Below are 17,829 nucleotides of genomic sequence, written 5' to 3' on the forward strand. Positions count from 1 at the left end.
TGGAGGGTGCATGCTCCGTATCGGCCGTAACCGTGCACTCCGTCAGCACTCGTCGGTGGGGGGAACAACCGACGAGTGCTGACGGAGTGCACGGTTAAGAGGGTTACAACCACATGCTACGCGTACCAGAAACCTCGTTCGCTAAACACCTCTGTTCAAGCAATCCAGATGTATTACACTACTTGTCTACCTTAAGGTATCTCGATGAAAGCAACTTGCACATTCCCAGCGCAGGTGTGATACGCCGGCTCAAACAAACCTTACGACACCGCTGTCATGCTACGACAAGCCGCAGTTAGGCTGCGCTTCCTCCTCGTATTTCGTACCCAGCCCCGGTCGATCATTGGCACTGTCCCCAGACCGAGGTACTGTATCACGTACGCAAGTCTGGGGAAATGGTAGGACAACCCCAGATTTAAGACAGGCTGGTCGTATTCTGGCTGGGTGTGTCGTATGTTAGACTCCCTCCTAGGTCTCGAATTGACGGTTGGTGGTGATACTGCTGAACTACTAGTACTTCTGCCTGGCTTCGACTGCTCGACACTAAAGCAGGCCAGAGTCTCGGGATCTTAAAGGTTGTACTGTCCTTAGGATAGGCCCCAAAGCTCATATTCTCCGTTGTTATCCTCCCTCTCTTTCAAATACTCACCTTGCTCTTGTTCTTGCTCAAAAATGTCGGTCTTCGCTCCTCCCCGGGAGGGCATCACGCTCGAATACCTCTTCCGACCAGTTCAAGGTATACTATTGCAACCACTGGTTACCGCAGGTCTTCTCCTGGCAAGCCTGAAGAAGCCCGAAGAAACGCAGAAATACCTGTCAATATTTACCAGAAGCACAGTAGCACTGCCGAGATTCAAGCTAGCGCTCAAGGTTCTATTGGCCGCCGGACTCGTGTACAGACTGAACAGATGGCTCAGTCGTAAGGCCGTCAACAATTTCGTGACTGATAGGACGTGGGACTGGCGAAAGGAGATCGTGGCCATCACCGGCGGTAGTAGTGGGATCGGAAAGGAGATGGTGCGGCTTCTGGCCGACCGTGGCATCAAAGTGGTCATTCTCGACCTGAGCCCTCCGCAAATGCCTGCTCGCGCCAACATCTTCTTCTACAAGCTGGACGTGACTTCGCCCAAGGAAGTCCAAGAGGTCGGGCGCAGGATCCGTGAAGAAGTGGGCGACCCGACAGTTTTGATCAATAATGCCGGGGTTGGGCCCTGGAAAACGATTCTCGAGGAATCGCACGAAGTACTGCAGCAGACATTCCAAGTGAATGTTGTTTCGCATTTCGCGCTGATCAAGGAATTCCTCCCGCATATGATCGCTCGCAATCACGGCCATGTGGTGACGATTGCAAGCATGGCCAGTTTCGTGACGATCTCGGGGAATGTCAGCTACTCCGCGACGAAAGTGGCAGCATTGGCTCTTCACGAAGGTTTGGCTCAGGAATTGAAGAGCAGGTATGGGGCGAACAAAGTTCGAACTACGTGAGTTTATTGTCACTTCTTCCAGAATTTCAGACGAACATGCACTGATGAGTCTGCAGGTGTGTCCATCCGTGGTGGATCAGAACGCCACTTCTTCAACCTCTGTTGAACGCTGGAAAGTGGAAAGAGTTTACCCTGGAACCGGAGACGGTGGCTGAAGCGGTGGTTTCACAAGTCCTCAAAGGCGAGAGCGGCCAGTTGATCATTCCGGCCCGCCTTGGACTCGCGGCTGGGGTTAGAGGCTGGCCGAGCTGGCTCCAGGAGGTGGTTTGGTGGTCGAACTCCAAGGTCCTTGACATACCACATTGATGTCCGACGGATGCTCGAATATGTGTTACAGGGATACTCTATGGTACGGAGTTTGGAGTTATTTAACAATTCTGCAGGAGTGCCCTGCTGATATGTCACACTTCCTTCCCTTTTCTCTTCTGTTCTGATCATTCTATGTGAATCTCTCTACTGTTGGCAGTGTCCCTCTTCCTGTCCGTTGATTTCAGACCGCCCGGGTCCTGTCCAATTCCTTGCCCATTTGTGCATGTGATCACAGATTCGAGAGTGGTTCTAAAGCATTACTGGGGGTTTCCAATCCCGTATACCCAAAGGTATATCATACTCCGTTGCCAAGGTGTTTGCCATCGTAAGTTTGACATAACCAACCTGGTTTTTCCTCGGGCGGCTCGTTTCGAACGCGATTCCAGAAATCGGGAGGGAAAGCTAGGTAGGTAGGTGCTCGCAGTGTACGTGCGGTTTGCTTGTGTCATCTGCGCAGTTGGTCGTGTGCATTCCTGCAGTCTTCCGAGAAAATGCACGGAAGCAGCAGTTGGCCTGGAAAAAAGTTACTCACTTCTCGCACTCAAGAGGCATGGCCTTCTGACGGTGGGCATATTGGCCGATCGCCCCGCCAGTCCCGCAGTTCCTCGGCGATAGGGCGGCGGCGACGATGCCGCCTGTATGACCGTTCTTGAAGGATGAAATGCGGTGTGGCACCTGAGAACGTCGGGTGTTTGTCACTGAATTTGTCTAGCCATAATGATGCCGGGTACTCGGCTGTCACGCGAGAGCAAGGGGAATGGTAATGTCGGCAGATCGGTGTTGTATGTCATAGTCGCATCCTCCTGATACGGCCGCTTCTGAGAACTGCCTCGAGCCATCTGCAATGTGTTTCTTATTCAGCAGAACGTTGTTCTTTCAGGCCTTTCCCCCCATCTTGCCGAGAAAGCCAGTCTGAGCCACGGTTTGACTTTCACTTTGGTGATGAGTTCGGGAACACGTTTAATGGGAAATCGAAGCCGAATAGATACCGTTCGTCGTCCGCTGTAGGTTTGTTTCGTAGATCCCGCCCTTGTACCGGTCGGCTGGGTGAGAAAGTGGGCCCCTGCAGCAAGTTATAGACTTTTGGAATATATGGTACCGGCCAACAACCTTCAGTAATCGACGGTCTCGTGCCGAACCGTACCTATGTTTTCAATAACATCGTCGTGCAGATCTTGTATAGCTGTTACCATAACCCGATGTGTTTGGTGGGAATTCGATATCCAGTGGTCGATTTCAGTCCCAAATCTCGAGCATATCATTCTTATTCATCATGCCGTTGGTTTTAACGGCGCCCTGTAAAGTCAACAAGCAAGGAAACATCTGACAGAAGCATCTGTTAGTAGCTGAGAGCTGGACTTGACGCCTAGTGGCCTGGTTTCGCAGGTTCCTCAAGATCGCAGCTAAAGCTCGAACACCACCTTTGCGAAGAACGTTGCTGGGCCAGATTCCAACACCATGACACTGAGACTGGTGGCTTGTCGGAGGCTGTTGCATTCCCCTCATTGTAATAATTCCAGCCAGGTATCCTGGTCACCTCTGCATGTGGCCGCTGTCCGCCAATCGTGGCTTTGAAGACCGCCCTTTAGCTGCTTTCGCTGCAGCGGGACATCAACGCTGGAGTCAGCTCGGAAGCATGGCAGTGTAGCCGCCGTGCCACCTGGCTCTTTGTCCAGGCCGGTTGATATGCTTAGAATAGATCCACTGGCAAACATGGGCCAGGTAGAGATCAGAGGGTGGGAGGAGGACCAGTACTCTGATAGACGGTAGTTCTCACCAGTCTCAGCGGTCTCTCATGGCTTCTTTGATCTGCGCCAGGAACGCACATGCCAGTGTCGTTTGAGTTGAATAACACTTCAGACAGACAAACATCACGCAAACTTCACCTGAAAGATCACTTGTAGCAGTAAAGCAGGATCACACGCGCCTCACGCATTCATTATCACGCTGTCAACGCATACAAAATCGTGACACGTGACGCCGCCTGTCACTGGCAGCGCCAACATCAACCACTACAAATATCCCCTTCTTCTCTACCAAACAACACCCTCTTCTCCTTTCCTCTCTTCTCTCCTTCCACCCTTCTTTCTCTTCAACAATTCGCTCTCTCCTTGTCTCTCCCTTGCTGCTGGATGGTCCTGCTCTCAACAGCCAGAATCAACTTCCTGCCTTCCTCGAGAGGCTTTGTGGACACCTTTGTGGTGCCTCCATCCTCTTGGGCCTTGCTCCGTTCAGCCTGATTCATTTAACTGCAGATTCCCCATCAACTTGTCAGCCGTCAAGGTAAGTTGATCTTTATTTTGGTGGCCAGTTCAGCGGAGGATCAAGATTCTCTCTGCGCAGTTTGAATCCGCACTTCAACTCGCACCTGTCTGCGCATTCTGCCCTGCGCAACTCGCCTCAACTGCTTCACTCCCCAAACAAACAACACTACACAACGCCCTTTCTGTCTCCCTCTGCCTGCACCTTCTTCCTCTTGCTTCAAACCTCTCTCATATCCTTACTCTTGCCCCACTCACTATCCGCCAGAGGAGATCCCTGACCCAGGCTCCAGCCTCCTGCAGTGCCTGCTGTATTGGTATCCGCTCCTTCTTCCCAATCAACCTTACCTGAACCCAATTCTGCAGTGCCTACTCCCAAGCTTCAAGTTTTGCACATCGCTCTCACTGCAAAGTTCCATTTCTACCGATCTCTCGTCATCTCTGTCTTCAGATTGTCTGCCAATTGCCCATCTTTCCTCCTTCTGGATCTTGTACTAACTCGTGCCCGTCTTCTCAGTCTTCCCTCTGACACAAGATGTCTGGTGCCGCACGTCGTCGTGGCGCAGGCCGTGCGACTAGAGGTCAAGCGTCCGAAACGTCATCTCGTCGTGGTGACAGACTCCAGGCTCCGGGCGGTGGGTTCGATGGCCCTGCATCAAGAGGCACTGGATCAGGTATCGGCTCTCAGAGTCGAGGACCTTCCAATCCATCTGTCGGCCCTCCACACGGTTCTGGAAGTGCTCCTCAAGGTTCCCAAGCTGGCAGTCGTCGCAGCAGCCAATCTGGAGGTCCACCGGCCCAGACCGCAGGTCCTTCAGTGCCGGTGACGCAAGGTGACCCTGCTCGAGATGAACCGTCACGATACACCGACGCACTCCGAAACGTTGACTTGCCAGCATCGTTTTACAACATTGACCAACTGGTAAGTGCATTCCATGCTGAAGCTGGCAGTAAATATGATACTGCTCCGCTCTGCCCCATTGAATTTGTTGCCCTTCAATATCCACGATTGGAAGCCACAGCCCTTGCCATGTTCTGAGTTGTCTTGACCGACTCTACATATGTTTTACATGCATTCCCTGGTTGATGAAGGTACTGCTCGATGCAGCATACATCCCCGACTTCAATCCCTGTTTCAAGCTCATACCTTGAAGCATCCTCTCACGCCTTTTTATGTCTGAGATTCCCCAATATGTGCTTGACACTAATTCCATTCACCATGTCCCTGCTGCCTCTGAAAGTATTTATACCTGCTTTTCCCCCCTTCAAAATCTGTCTCATTGCCCCCTGCATCCTCCACCTCCATCTTCCATCTACATCTTCCACCTACATCTTTCATAAGTTGTCATCAACATGTCTACCCACGCGAGCAATCTGATCCCTTACATACGCAACATTTCTGCACCGGGTACTGACGATGAAAAGTACACACTTCCAACACAGTTCAAGAAGCGACCGGCTTTCAACAACTCTGGCAAACCCGTCCAGCTTGCCGTCAATGCCTACACTGTGACCCAGTATCCAAACGTCAATGTCTACCAGTACGACGTCATCATCGGGGATGGCAGCGAGAAGCGTGCTGTGCAGCGCAAGGTCTGGGCTTCCAAGACTCGTAAAGATGCGACTGGTGCTCCCATGATCTACGATGGCAACCGTCTAGCTTGGTCGCTCATCGATCATGGCGAAGGACTCCGCCTCATGGTTGATCTGGACTCGCAGGATGGGCGACCATCTCGAGGAGCCAAGAATACGTTCCGACTGCATATCAAGAAGACACGAACTCTTGACATCAATGTCGTTCAGCAATACCTCAATGGCACAATCCAGTTCGGTATCCCAGTTGCCGAGGCCATCAACTTCATGGATCACCTCTTGCGTGAGGGGCCGTCGGTTTCGGACGAGTTTCTTTCGGTTCGTCGTTCGATCTTCAAGCGCGATGGCGAGCGATCAGATCTTGGGGGTGGTATCGAAGTCTGGCGTGGCATCTACCAATCCATGCGGCTTGCTGAAGGCAAGAAGCTGATCATCAATCTGGACGTCGCCAATACCTGCTTCTGGAAGCCGGCCAGCCTTATCGGTGCCATCATCGCCAAGAATCGTGAGATCTCGGACCCCAGTGCAATCGTCAAGCAGATGGAACCAAAACGAGAAGACAACGGCCAGAAGTCCCCAAGCGTTGGACATAAGGCTATCGAAAAGGACTTCAAGGGATTGATTGTGTATGCGAAGTACCCGGGCAATCCATTGGCAGGAAAAGAATGGAAGATCTATCGGTTCGACATCAACAATTGCAATGAGGAGACGATCGAATGGAGGGATCCTCAGACCAAGAAACCTACAGGGGAAATGGTGACGATTGCCCAGTACTTCAAGCGCAAGTACAACACCGCACTCCAGTATCCCAAGCTTCCTTTGGTTGAGATGACGAAGAAAGGAGTCAAGTACCCCATGGAGTTGTTGCACATCCCTAATGGTCAGCGTTTCCCGGCCAAACTGGACGAGTTCCAAACTGCAAACATGATCAAGTTTGCGGTCTCTCCTCCTGCAGTTCGCCTTAAGGCTATCAATGAGGGCAAGTCATGGCTAGATTGGAACAACGACAAATACCTGGTCAACTACGGCTTGCGTGTCGAGAATGAGCCTATCCGGACCAATGCTCGTATCTTGCCTCCACCAAGCATCAAATTTGGTAACAATGTTGTCGAGTCACCTGGTACCCGAGGTCGCTGGGATCTCAAGGGCAAGAAATTCCTTACCGGCAATGTGGAGGAACTTGTTGCCTGGGGTGTGGGAATGTTTCCTGGAAGAAGCAGGCCCGACAAGTCTGCGATTGACAAATTCTGCCTCGACTTCGCCCGTGCATACCGTAATCACGGTGGACGGGTCAGCAACAAACCACCGTACATCAAGCTGCTCAACAAGGACGCCGGTAAAGCAGTCGAGGAGTTCCATCAAGAGTGCGGCAACTTCTATAACCGCAAGCCACAACTTCTCGTCTTCTTGGTCCAGGATAGACAGGCCTTCCACTATCTCCGCATCAAGAAATCTTGCGACTGTCGCTACGGCGTCGTCTCCCAAGTGATGCAAATCCCGCAAGTCTTGAAAGGCAATCCTCAATACTACTCCAACGTGCTGATGAAGGTCAATGCCAAGTTGGGCGGTTGCACTTCTCAGGTCGTGCCTCATGCCACCAGTGGCTTCAAGTCGTTCAGCGCTCCGACCATGATCATTGGTGCTGATGTCTCTCATGCATCTCCCGGAAGTCCACAGGCGTCCATGGCTGCTCTCACAGTCTCATATGATCGCCATGGAGGCCGTTACGCTGCTGCCTGTCAGACGAACGGTCACCGTGTGGAGATGATTTCTGCAGCCAACTTCCACGATATGTTAAGACCTCTGATCCAGAACTGGATTCCGCAGGTTGGAGGTAATAGACTTCCGCAACAAGTCTATTACATGCGAGACGGGGTCTCCGAAGGGCAATTTCTCCATGTGCTCAATCAGGAAGTTCCAAATATCAAGTCTGTCCTCAACTCTTTCCACCCTCAGAAGAAGTGGGAGGGAAAGATCACGGTGATTATCGCATCGAAGCGCCATCACGTTCGTGCATTCCCAACTGGCGCTGGTGCAGATAACAAGGGTAACCCACTTCCTGGTTGTCTGATTGAACGAGATGTGACTATGCCGAACGAATGGGACTTTTTCCTGTACTCTCATATCGCCCTTCAGGGAACTTCTCGGCCGGTCCATTACACTGTCCTCTATGATGACGCCAACCATCGCCCAGAGACTTTGCAGAACATGATCTACGAGCACTGTTACCAGTACATGCGCTCGACCACCTCTGTCTCCCTGCATCCGGCAGTTTACTATGCCCACCTTGCTTCCAACCGTGCCAAGGCTCATGAGGATATCACAGCGACCCAAGGTCCTCAGGGCGGAGCAGGGTACAAGGCCAAAGCCCCTGTCAAGACCGAACAGCCGTCTGATACTGAAACCAAGAAGCTCATGCCTCTCTTCAACGGAACCCAAATCAAGTTCGCCATGTGGTACATTTGAGCGGTCTTCCAACTGAAACGCTGTAGTGCCACAATCTGGTGGTCACTATGACAGCTCATCACCGGTTTCCTTTCACTTCGTGTCCGAGTACAGCCCAAATTCCGGACCCTGACTTTCAGCAGTTGAAGTCTCTGCTTCGAATGAAAAGGCGAGGTCCTATTCCAATGGGCCATTTTTCTCCACCATCAGTGTACGGTATTGAATTCCTGCGTTTGCTGCGTTCAATATACCCAAGTCACAAAAAAAAAAGTACTTTCGATCTGCGGCTCATCCATGCTGGAGACCCGGGTGGCTTAGTGAGCCAGCTCATCGATTGTCAACCATCCTACGGCATTTGCTATCACACACATCAGCCGGCTGGATGGTATTTCTTTTAGTTTAGCTCCGATAGACATGAAATGCATTTAATCAAGCTTTGTTCCTGTTCGTAGAAAAGGTACCACAGAGAGGCTGGTCGTGCTGAGGTACGGTATCTGTGTCTTCAGTTGTATTCTACAAATCCCCAAGGCAAGCACAACGTTGCGCCGGCACCGCATCCAATGTGAGAGTTGGTTCGCTGCATGCTCTTCGCTCGTGCTATCTCGTTGCATTGCCATGACCTCGTTCCACAATAAGCCCATCCAATTGACTCCTGACGCCTTGCTTTGACCAACGAGTAGAGGGAGAGAGTTTCATTCTCTATTGAGCCAGAACCTCGGCCTGGGCTCCGGTGGACTTTTGTTCGCCGTTGGACACCGCTCCGTTGGCAGCCGGTTTTTCATCACCATCAGCCATCTCGGCATCTTCACCCTCGGCCTCGCCCTCAGCACCCTCTTCGTCGTCATCCTCGTCCTCACTCTCGCTGCTCTCTTCCTCGAGATCTTCGCTTCCGGCCTCACTGGCATCGTCTTCGTCAACATCTTCCTCTTTGACGTCGTCGAGGTTGACGGTTGCTTTGGTGGCGTCTTCCTCTGTCATTTCGTGGTCACCGTCGCCAGCGTTTGTTGCCGAAGTTTTCTTGGTTGTAGCTGCGGCCTTTTCGACCTCTTCGAGTTCTTTCTCGAGGGCTTCCTGCATCTCCGCCTCTTCTGCGCCGTAGGCCGTGCCGTCGTCGTCGAGGGTGTCGGCTTCGGGTTGTTCCGGTGGGTATTCTGCCGGGGCGGATTCTTCGGAGTCCCTGTAGGAGAGATTAGTGGACATGCACGTAGGAGTATGGAATGACTAGGGTGTGAGTGCTGTACCATTTGATAGCGAATCGCGTAACTCTGGGCTTCTCAGCAAGCACATTCCGCTTGATCCGTTCAAACATGGGCTTCGCGGGCGGATCGGCGTTCAATTCTTCACTGTCGTACTCGTTGTTGACGTAGTAGCCGACTCGGACGAACTCGCGACCATCGTAGGAGCATGTCAGGAGAATCACTGTGACACCCAAGATTTCGGAGGGCGGCAGACGAGATAGATCCGGCGGGTCGGCTTCGAAGATGAATTTGTTCACGCCGATGGGGATGGGGCCGACGAGGAGAGAGTCGAGTTCTTGGTCGTGTTCGGCGGATGTGGCGGAGCCGACGTAGGTTAGTTTCCATTCGAGGTCTGGGGGAAGAGATCTGGTTAGCCATGCAGTGGGACATGAAGAATGGACAAACAATGGGTTTATCATAGTGCGCAGGGCGGATTGGGTTTGGGTTGCCTATTGTCTATCTCAAAGCCGGCAGTGGGGTATTTGTTACTTACCTTCTCGCAACTGCTCAAGGCATTCAAAAGTGATTTCGAATTCGTAGGGCGCGGTGAACGGTGCCGGGTTATTGAGGACCTTGACCCCAAGGAGGGAGACAACTGACATTGTTGCGGTCGACTGCGACGACTGATTGAGGGATGATCGACGCGCCGACGACGAGAGGATGAAGAAGTTTGAGGTATGCTTGCTATGCAGGAAGGTTGTGAGCGTTTCTGAGAGATCGATAGAGAGTTGAAGACGCAGGATGCAGACAAGGAAGACGGTGTGTGTGGTTGGTGAATAGAAACAATGTCGCTGTGCTGTCAGGTCTAAAAGACACGACAATAATAAATGCGAAATGCGAAAGTGGTTTCAACACGCCGCGGCGCGTGTGTCGCGTTTAGGCTCCCAATTCAGGTTCCGTTCGGTCGGAGTGAAATGAAGTGGATTGCCCACTTAAACAGTATGTCAGCTCTTATGTCAGCTAACTACGTGTTCGTTTACTTGCATGTCCGTAGCGCTAAATAGGATCCTACGGTGTAGTATAATGCTATTCAGCGAACCTGCGTTTGTTACGCTTCAACTTCATTCATCAAATCCTTGTTCATCTTTTGCCCGCTTTCAGACAATCACAATCACCACTACAACACACGATTTCACCTCCACCGCCAGCTGTTTGCTATTGTGCTCGGTCTCCCTCTTATTCACTGCTTGTCAATATGACGTGAATCTCCTCTGCGCATCTTGTTCTCAACTACCTGCACCCTTTTAGTCTACTAGATCTGGAACATAGTTCGCAGTTGAAGACAGACAAGACGAGCAGACAAGCAGGCACTGACTTCGACCAGAGCACGATCTCCTCCTCCTTTTACCTCTTGACATTTTCCTAATACTTTTCTTTTCAAGTCGTTTCCGGTGCAGATTCTGAAATGGCGAGCCCAGAGAGCGGTGGTTACTCGCCGCCGGCCGATTTAACTTCAGCGCCGACGCCAGAGCCCCAACTGACTGACCCTTCTGCGGTGGTCGAAACAAACAACACCAATGACGTTACCTCACTTGATCATGCGACGCCGCCGTTACATGACGCTGGAATAGAGGCCGACTTCGCGGAACAACCTCAGGACACAGTACAGTCTCCGCCGCGGTCGAACGACCAGCCAGCCCCAGCGAAAGCTGTCACGCAGGCAGCGGCCACGACGAATTCGACGCAGTCATCCACCTCGACGCCTGCGCAAGCAAAACCACGGATCGTCGGCGGCTTTGAAGTTGATGATGACCCCGAAGAAGATGAAGGCAGCCCGGATGGAAATGATGAGGGCGATGTCTATGATCCGGCCGTCGGCTTGGATTTCGATGTCTCTACACCACCCCCTGCAAATGCGCTTGATAGAACTCCCCAGTCACCAGAACAAGAAAATGGAAACACTCCTGCTCCTGTCCAGGCCACTGGTAGTCCCGCTGACATTTCTTCTTCCACTCTTCCCGCTGCTGCCGCCGGTGTGGGTGTTGATGCTGATGCTGATGCACCGACACGTACTGCAACTGCTACACCTGCTGCTCAAACTGCTTCTGATGTTGTTCCACCTCGGCCTGATCATCTGTCCCACTCTCCTGTGAATGGAGCTATTGCTCCGGGCTTGCCCAAGTCTCGACTCGCTCATGACGTGGTGGGTATCTTGGAAGATCGCATCAAAGAAGATCCCCGTGGCGATATCGATGCGTATCTCGAACTGATCCAAGAATTCAAGAGTCGAAACAAGCAAGATGAAGTCCGCCGAGTGTATGAGCAGTATCTCTCAGTCTTTCCATATGCTGTATGTGTTGCAATCAGTCTTGTATGTACGCGAGCTAACAGAAACTGTAGGCTGAACAATGGTGTGCTTACGTCAAGTGGGAAGAGGAGCATGACAGGATGCGTGCTATGGAGACACTCTTCAACCGATCCCTGCTTGAGGTTCTGGACGTGCAGCTGTGGACTCTGTACATCAACTATGTCCGTCGTCGCAACAGTATGCAGTCTGGAGACGTTGCGCGATCTTACAACATCATCAATGACGCTTTCAGCTTCGCCCTCAAGACCATTGGTATGGACAAGGACTCTGGTAGCCTTTGGCAAGACTACATCAACTTCTTGAAGTCCGGCCCAGGAACTGTTGGCGGCACAGGCTGGCAAGATGGCGCCAAAGTAGACACTCTACGTGAGGCATACCAGAAAGCCATTGCGGTGCCGACGGCAGCCACCACCGTCTTGTGGAAGGAATACGACGCGTTTGAGACTGGTTTGAGCAAAATCAATGTACGTGTCCATCCAGTGGGCAATATTTGCAGGTTGAGAGTTAGTACTAATGCACATATAGGGCCGGAAATACCTGCAAGAAAAATCGCCCATCTACATGACCGCCAGGACGGCATATACCCAGCTGCAGAACTTGACAAAAGATCTCAAGCGGACATCGAGGCCCAGATTGCCCCCAGCCCCTGGATTCGAAGGCCACGACGAATACATGAAACAGGTTGGCATTTGGAAACAGTGGATTGACTGGGAAAAGGAGGACAATCTCGTACTCAAAGATGAGGATCTTCCACTGTGGAAAAGCCGAGTTCTGTTCACGTACAAGCAAGCGCTTATGGCGCTACAATTCTGGCCAGAGATGTGGTACGATGCCGTTGAGTTTTGCTTTGCCAACGGTCTGGAGAGCGACGGGACCAAACTGCTCAACCAGGGCATTGCGTCCAACCCCGAGGCGCCTCTGCTTGCCTTCAAACTCGCCGATCGCATCGAGTCGTCCACTCAAAACGACGAAGGATCGGACCCTGGCGCCAAAGAGAGGATGAAAAAGATACGAGAGCCCTATGATCGGGTGCTGGACGCCCTGTACGAATTGGTCAAGAAAGTGGCAGCCCGGGAGAAGCAAGACATCCAGCAGGCGGAACTTGCAACTGCATCGAACGGAGATGGGAACGGTTTGGGAGAAGACGAAATCAATGCCGCCAATGTCACGGCGAAGAAAGCAGTCCTTGATTCCGAGATCGACAAGATCAAGAAAGCCGCGCTCGCACAAACATCCACACTCAGCCGCATGATCTCACACGTGTGGACTGCTTTGATGCGTGCCACGCGAAGAGTGCAAGGTAAAGGATTGCCTACGGACCGTGGCCCAAGCGGGTTCCGCACGGTTTTTGGCGAAGCGCGCAAGCGAGGCAAACTCACCAGCGACTTCTACGTGGAATCCGCTCAGATCGAGTGGCAGTGCTACCGGGACCCGACCGGAACAAAAATCTTGGATCGCGGCATGAAGCTCTTCCCCGAGGACGACTATCTTCCGCTGGTGTACATCAAACATTTGTTTGAAATCAACGATGTCACCAATGCCCGAGCCGTGTTCGAGACGACGGTTAAGAGACTCCTTGCGCACGGAGATGCCGAGCACACCGCCAAAGCGAAACCGCTCTTTGCTTTTCTTCATGACCACGAGTCCAAATATGGCGAATTGGCTCAGATCCAGGCGCTTGAGGAGAGAATGAGGAAACATTTCCCCGAGGATCCCACGCTCAAACTGTTCTCTAGCAGATACAGCACGCCTACCTTTGACACCATCAATGTTCAGCCGATCATCTCCCCTCGGCAGATGCAACCCAAACAAAACAATAATGCCAACGTGATGCCTTCGATAGAAGGACCCGAAGGGACGGTCAATTCGCCTATCCAAAAGGTCATTGACTCCATCACCACCAACTCTCCGAAACGGCCGTTTCCCGACGATTTTGACGACGGCATTGGACCCCGAAAGATGGCGAGGGGCGAGTCGCCGCTCAAGGGAGCCGCTGGCCGACGCATGAACCAACAGCAACAGCAGCAACAAAATTATCAACAGCAATACCAACAGCGTGTACTACAACAACAAAACAACCCTCCACCACCACAGGCTGCATCGTTCCCTGTTGTTCCTCCTCCTCCACTGCCTCCTGCAATCACCTATCTTTTAAGTATTCTTCCAAAGGCGTCAACGTATGTCGAGGCCAGACTCGACCCGGCGAAAATGGTCGAGTTGATTCGCGACGTTCATCTTCCCCCGCCAGGCGCCGTGGGCGGCCAGTTTCCGCAGCATCAGCATCCTCCTCCGCAGCCCGCGGCCACTCCTGCTACGGGTTGGGGTCTCTATCAGCAGCCTCAGCCGCAGATTCCGCCGCAGGGATATATGCCGGCCCCGGCCCCTGGGGTTTCACAGGGTCAATATGGAAGTGGTAAGTGTTGCTAGTTTATTCCACCTTTTCCATGCCTTCCTGGGTTCTTGTCGACCTGTACTGACTTTGTCTTGTTTCTAGCCCCGTTTCGGTATGCATAAGGTGGTTCTAAAAACAGGGCAGCCAACAACATCATCGTCTGCCAGACGTACGAACCGCACCGGGCTGCACGGAGGCATCTCTAACTGCTTTTCCTTGCTTGCGATACCATGGGTTGGGTTGACGTTGCATTGGGTTAGGGTTGGGGTCAATGACGCTGGATGTTGCCAGTGAGTGCTGGATGCTGGACAGGACGCACGGGGCACGGCACGGAGTCATGTCCATGAGAATGGGTCTTGCAATTTTTCCTCTTCAGCTAAGCTACCTAGGTATTGGGGCATTTTCTCCGCATTGTATTGTATTGCCTCGGGTTGGCATGGAAAGGCATCGTCCTGGCGATGAAAAAATTTCTGCTCAAACATGGTCGCTTTGCATTCTCGCAAGAAAAATTGCAGCGGCTTGCTTCAATTTGGTGGAAGTCAAATGTACATTACAAATAAAAACAACAACAGAGCATCGAGCGACGATCCCGTATTACTATACTACCTGGAAGTACCTGGTATCGACGTAGACCAGTAGAGACCATATTCGTGGGATATGGGAATCCACCCATTATATTCAGCCACCTCACCATCCCCTTTCTCGCATCTCCTCTCACGTCCTCTCAAAACTGCTACCATCATACCAATATACCTGGTATTACATCCTTGCGTTGCACCAGACCCAAAGAAAAGAAAAGGTGTTTAGGTACATGACCACCGAAGAATAGAACGAAGCCTTCGTGAACCCTTTCCTGAGTAATGGACGCAAGGTGCCGGGCTGAAAAAGAAAACTCCAACTTTTCCATTCCATTCAATTTAATTTCGTGTTGTCGTATTGATTGCCTAAGCTCGTGATATGGATGTTATACATGGACCGATTGATGAAGCTGCAGTGAGTGATAGATCATTGCATCAAGATCCAACTCTGGTGAAAGAGAGGTAACGACAACTTGAAGATGAAGGGGCTGGGCCTCTGTTTCACGGTATTCTGATGGCATGATCTGTCACTCAGCTTCACATTCCCTCTTAATCAAGAATTGATGCACTTCATCTGCTGAGGATCGCTTTCGATTCCACTTCACTCGGATCAACTGTATCAAATGTGTCGAGCGGATCAATGGCGAAAGGTGCAGTACGTAATCCTTCACCCTCGTGCAGGTAACTCTTTTCTTCGCCCGATTTCAGGCATTCCTTCGCCCTCGTGCATATATTTCTTCAGCTTCTTGCCAGGGGCAGCTGAAACCTGAACATTTGACTAATAAATGGTGAGTGTATGATATGGTGAAGATGATTGCAGGGCCCTTGAAGCTGTGTCAACAACGACATTGAGAAGAAACTCGCAACGCTCGTCACAGGACCACAATAGACCGTAGTCCTTCGGTGACTGTCTGTTCGGGATTGATAATCATCGAATCCCGTTCCTGATGCTTCCCTATGAGGAAAGAAACTTCACCACCATATCGACAAGAGGTACCTTCACTCAGGGTGGGGGTGGAGGTTGTGGAGTCGCAGGTGAGCTTGAATGGCGGATGTGTCCTGCCAGAGCACTCACTGTATATTCAGAGGCCACCTTGCAAACTTCAGGGGAAAAGTGCTGCGTAAAAAATGCGACGGGGAATGTTACTGCTTGCAGCAGAGAAGGTCGACGACAAATCCTCACAAAGCCATGCCAGCAATCGGTCTGCTGTTGAGGAATAGCTAGTCACCCACAGCCACGTTTCAACGGCTTGAACCCCAATTATACCGCTGAGTAAATGGCAGTGACATTCCTTCCACATTCAACCCTCTGCTCGACATCGACCTTTCGTCCGTTGACTTTGATCGTATGCTTGGGCGTCAGGTGGAGACGATGCTGTTCTTTTCTGCCCGCCGCAATTTCCGATGCCATGTCCAATGGTCGGATATACTGAGGAGTGGAAACATTGTTCCTCTTCCCAGTTCCAAGCTGATAAAATTCGTTACCGCCCCACCATAGCACGTCCGCACCCCAGTTTGTGTCGTCCTCGGAGCTCTTTTCGTTTGCGTCCAGATGTGTGACATTATCCATGACAGCGGAGGCGTGCGTAGAGCCAATCGACATGCGAGCCAGACGAATTGGGACGACCGCCTTCTTCTTCTCGTCATACTCAAAAAGGCCACTGAGGCCGGGAATCTTGGTAAGCGAGTCCTGGACATGAGTCCATCTGCCATTTCCAAGAGAGCCCTTGATGCCCTGTCCACAAGCCCAAGTATCCGCTGTCACACGGCCCAAAGTACGAACATCAGATGGATCTTCAGCCGGGCCGAGAACTCGTGTAGCGTCAATTGTGAAAAAGCTATTCTGACCACCAGCGGATATGCCCGTCACTTTGGGCACCATGTTTGTGCCCTGATAGAGCTTGTTGATGGGGAGTAAGGACGGCATGTCGACATATGGCGCTTCTGGGTTGAACTCGAACCCGAGCTGGCCGAATAAGTTGTCGCCAAAGGCAAACACTCTCCCTTCTTTGTCCAGGATCAACGAATGTGTGTCTCCAGTGGCAACTTTCTCGATATTGAAGCCCTTGAGTGTAGTCAGTTCATGACACATGTCGTAGGATCCGGCAGGCCGGGTAAGCCAGGTCAGACCGGGGACACCCAGTTGGCCACGACTTGGATACTCCTCGGTGCTGGAGGCAGCAGAAAACACACGACCGGCGCTGGTAAGCAACAACACGTGCTCCAAGCCACCACTGATGGCTGTGACCTTCTCGCCTATGCCCAAGTTTTGCGGAGTCAATTTCCTATAGCTGATCGGAGACGTGGAGCTCCAGAGCGGCAGCCATGAGGACTCTCTTGGCTTAGGTCCATTTTCTTGGTCGGCTTTAGACACAGGGATAGAGTAGACGTTCCCATTCTTTGCCAGGCCAATTATCCGGTCCCTCGAGATTGCGATTGATTTGAGATCTTTGCCCTTTAATGTGACGGTCGGTTGGGAAGTGTCCTCCGAGTACGCTTTTCCCCATTGAACCAAATCTCCGTTCTCTAATATAGCCGCGCCGAAGTTTCTGTCGAGTTTTAAGTCTCGGAGCAGGTGGTTGTCGAAGAACGGAATCCTTCTCGGCGTCTTGATATATGGCTCGTCTGATTCTGGAGCCACCACCTTCCCCGTATTGGATCCCCATGCGTACACCCCGGGATTTTCCCAACTCTTCTTGACTTGCAAGTGCTGTGAGCTGATCAGGTCTCGATTCTCCTCTTTCGAAAGTCCCTTTCTCTTCCTCGACTTCTCAACCTTGATCTCGGGAGGGTCCGTCGCCGGGGCTTCTGCTGCGGCCTCGTTCAGACGTGTCGTGCTGTAGACCATTGCGACGATGGCCGCAGCAGCAAGGATGGCAGATGATTGCCGGACCCACGCCGGATGATGGGATGGATTGGCCGAGCCTTTAGAAGAATAGTGCCTCCGGGTTGACAGTCGAGGCGTAGTTGCAGATCGTGGACGGAGGATGATGGTACGCCTGGGACGGGCCAGAGTGCGCAAGCTGGAGGAAGCCATGGTTGTCGAAGACATCTTGGGCGCCTCACGAAGAGTAGTATTTTCCTATTGACCCGGGATCTTGTAGGACAGAGGATAGGTTCAAGTTGGATGGTTCCCCTCCTATATACTCGTGGACGTCATGTCGACTGGTTGTGCCTCTTTGCCGATTCTCACCGCCCGGATTTTCTGGGAGCGGCAGAAT

The 17,829-nt window shown here is 52.0% G+C and overlaps 5 protein-coding genes across 5 annotated transcripts; 3 read left to right on the forward strand and 2 right to left on the reverse strand.

Annotated features, from left to right (window-relative positions):
* Window positions 1-91: 91 nt before the first annotated feature.
* On the forward strand, window positions 92-1,900 carry HMPREF1120_05439 (short chain dehydrogenase/reductase). Its single transcript, XM_009159613.1, has 2 exons — window positions 92-1,481; window positions 1,541-1,900. Exons 1-2 carry the CDS (start codon window positions 673-675, stop codon window positions 1,788-1,790), a joined length of 1,059 nt encoding a protein of 352 aa, XP_009157861.1. The 5' UTR covers window positions 92-672; the 3' UTR covers window positions 1,791-1,900.
* A 1,943-nt stretch (window positions 1,901-3,843) lies between these two features.
* HMPREF1120_05440 (aubergine) lies at window positions 3,844-8,548 on the forward strand. Its single transcript, XM_009159614.1, has 3 exons — window positions 3,844-4,076; window positions 4,572-4,976; window positions 5,480-8,548. The coding sequence occupies exons 2-3, from the start codon at window positions 4,590-4,592 to the stop codon at window positions 8,111-8,113; spliced, it is 3,021 nt and encodes a 1,006-aa protein (XP_009157862.1). The 5' UTR covers window positions 3,844-4,076; window positions 4,572-4,589; the 3' UTR covers window positions 8,114-8,548.
* On the reverse strand, window positions 8,513-10,231 carry HMPREF1120_05441 (histone chaperone ASF1). The gene is made up of 3 exons (XM_009159615.1): window positions 9,824-10,231; window positions 9,334-9,682; window positions 8,513-9,269 (listed from the first exon to the last, which is right to left on the reverse strand). Exons 1-3 carry the CDS (start codon window positions 9,930-9,932, stop codon window positions 8,792-8,794), a joined length of 936 nt encoding a protein of 311 aa, XP_009157863.1. The 5' UTR covers window positions 9,933-10,231; the 3' UTR covers window positions 8,513-8,791.
* A 174-nt stretch (window positions 10,232-10,405) lies between these two features.
* HMPREF1120_05442 (uncharacterized protein) lies at window positions 10,406-14,778 on the forward strand. The gene is made up of 4 exons (XM_009159616.1): window positions 10,406-11,620; window positions 11,671-12,102; window positions 12,164-14,051; window positions 14,133-14,778. Exons 1-4 carry the CDS (start codon window positions 10,736-10,738, stop codon window positions 14,150-14,152), a joined length of 3,225 nt encoding a protein of 1,074 aa, XP_009157864.1. The 5' UTR covers window positions 10,406-10,735; the 3' UTR covers window positions 14,153-14,778.
* HMPREF1120_05443 (uncharacterized protein) lies at window positions 14,387-17,793 on the reverse strand. The gene has a single exon (XM_009159617.1). The coding sequence runs from the start codon at window positions 17,658-17,660 to the stop codon at window positions 15,870-15,872; it is 1,791 nt and encodes a 596-aa protein (XP_009157865.1). The 5' UTR covers window positions 17,661-17,793; the 3' UTR covers window positions 14,387-15,869.
* Between the last annotated feature and the right edge of the window lie 36 nt (window positions 17,794-17,829).

The sequence above is a fragment of the Exophiala dermatitidis genome (assembly GCF_000230625.1).
Source record: "Exophiala dermatitidis NIH/UT8656 unplaced genomic scaffold supercont1.4, whole genome shotgun sequence".
Lineage (NCBI taxonomy): Eukaryota > Fungi > Ascomycota > Eurotiomycetes > Chaetothyriales > Herpotrichiellaceae > Exophiala > Exophiala dermatitidis.